The 1,645-nt window shown below is 66.0% G+C and overlaps 1 protein-coding gene across 1 annotated transcript in view; it reads right to left on the bottom strand.

Annotated features, from left to right (window-relative positions):
• The window catches only part of LOC105826139 (voltage-dependent N-type calcium channel subunit alpha-1B), a gene marked incomplete at its 5' end in the record, with an annotated part of 125,264 nt that overhangs the window by 71,606 nt on the left and 52,013 nt on the right, over positions 1 to 1,645 (bottom strand). Inside the window, one exon of the mRNA XM_012664068.1 lies at positions 567 to 693. Coding sequence (XP_012519522.1) covers positions 567 to 693 — 127 coding nt within the window. The remainder of the gene's footprint in view (positions 1 to 566; positions 694 to 1,645) is intronic.

Genomic DNA, 1,645 nt, shown 5'->3' on the forward strand with positions numbered 1-1,645 from the left:
CTGTCTCGCTCCCGCCGGCACGTGAGCTCGGCAAGGAGAGGGCTCCGGCCTGCCTCCCTCCTTCCCGGGCATCCCCGAGTCCGAACGCCGTCTGCCACGGAACACTGGCCGGACTGACGAAAGCACTGGACTGAGGAGTGGACGGCTACGCGTGATGGATAAACACGGGAGAGGACACGCGGATGGACACGTGAACAGAAACCCTGCACACACGCGTGCATGTGTGGGTGATGGGTGCAATGGGAGCCTCTGTGCGAGACGGGGCAGACGGGCCACGCGTGCAGAGAAGAGTGAACACTGCAGGGAGGTGAGGAGCGGGCTCTGGAGCGGCTGGCTGCATCCAGACCCGGCTCCACCAAGACTGTCTGTGTCTTCTTCTGTGACAGGGGTAACAGGGCATGTGTCTCGAGGGACTGCAGTGACGGGCGAAGACGGGCGTGCGGCAGGGCGTGCAGCCTGGGTCCCTGCCAGGGGGTCTGCCCAGGCCTTGCTGGCTCCCGTGTCCCTGGGGGTCATGGCGAGAGCACGATGGGACAGCCCCACGCACGGGCAGGGGAGGGACTCACAGGTTGGTGGGGCTCAAACAGAACATGGAGCTGTACGGGACGATGGGCCGCGGGCCGCTCCTCGCGACGTCGTCGGCTTCCGCCTCCTTCTTCCCCTCTGCTTGGCGCTCCAGGTCCACGCTACCGCCTGCGGGGACACGGCGCCAGGTGAGGGCGTGGTGCGCATACGGCGCGAGGCCGCGTCACGTGGGTCTCTCCCCGCTCCGAGGCCACGGGCCAGCAGGGAGGTCACGGGCTCACCCAGGAAGGGCCAGGCTGAGCGCGACGCCCACACGCACGGCTGAGGGAGCCGCGGGCAGGGCCACAGCCACAGCCCAGAGCCAGAGCCGTCCGCCGCGGAGACCTGACGGGCCCCTCCTCGCCTCTGGCTTCACCGGGGCTGGGAACCGCACCAAGCCCGGTACTGCCCCGGCCGCGGACCAGAGGGGCCTTCAGTCTAGACGCTCCTAGAGCACCGAACCTGGTGAGGGCTTCCCAGGCCTGCACTCGGATCTGGAGCAGCGGGACAGGGCGGGCAGGGCTGCCTCCCCGACCGTCACCATCCAGTCTGACCTGACCGGGATTTTCTCCCTGGGGACCCTGGATAAGGGCCCGCCGTGCCAGGGAGTTCAGAAGGACCCTCGGACCCAGGAAGGACTTGCCAGCCGGTCCCTGCTCGCAGACCACTCTCCCTGGGTCCTTGTGGGCCCCCGCTCAGGCCCCCTTGCCTGGCCCCCGCTCGCCGACTGCCGCCCTCCCCGGGCGCCCATCCTCTGCTCGCCGAGCAGCCCAGGCCTGCCCAGCTCTGCTCCCACAGATCAGACTCCCCAGGACTGAGACAGCCCCAGCCTGATGTGTTTTAGGTGTTTTTCTCATGACAATTCTTCATCTTGAACTACGCTATTGTACATTTCAAGTCTTGTGGGTGACAGAGTCCCCCAGACCTCGGGGACACCAGGAAGACAGTGAGGCGACTTGAACCCCTCCTGCCGCTGCATCTCATTTTTACTTCTTTGAAGAAACATAAGAGCAAAGGGGATGTTAGGAGCAACAAAAACGTGCTCGTCTGCTCGGCCTGCCATGGCGACCAGGGCTCCAGG

The sequence above is a fragment of the Propithecus coquereli genome, unplaced genomic scaffold (genome assembly GCF_000956105.1).
Source record: "Propithecus coquereli isolate 6110/MARCELLA unplaced genomic scaffold, Pcoq_1.0 Scaffold858, whole genome shotgun sequence".
Taxonomy (NCBI): Eukaryota; Metazoa; Chordata; class Mammalia; order Primates; family Indriidae; genus Propithecus; species Propithecus coquereli.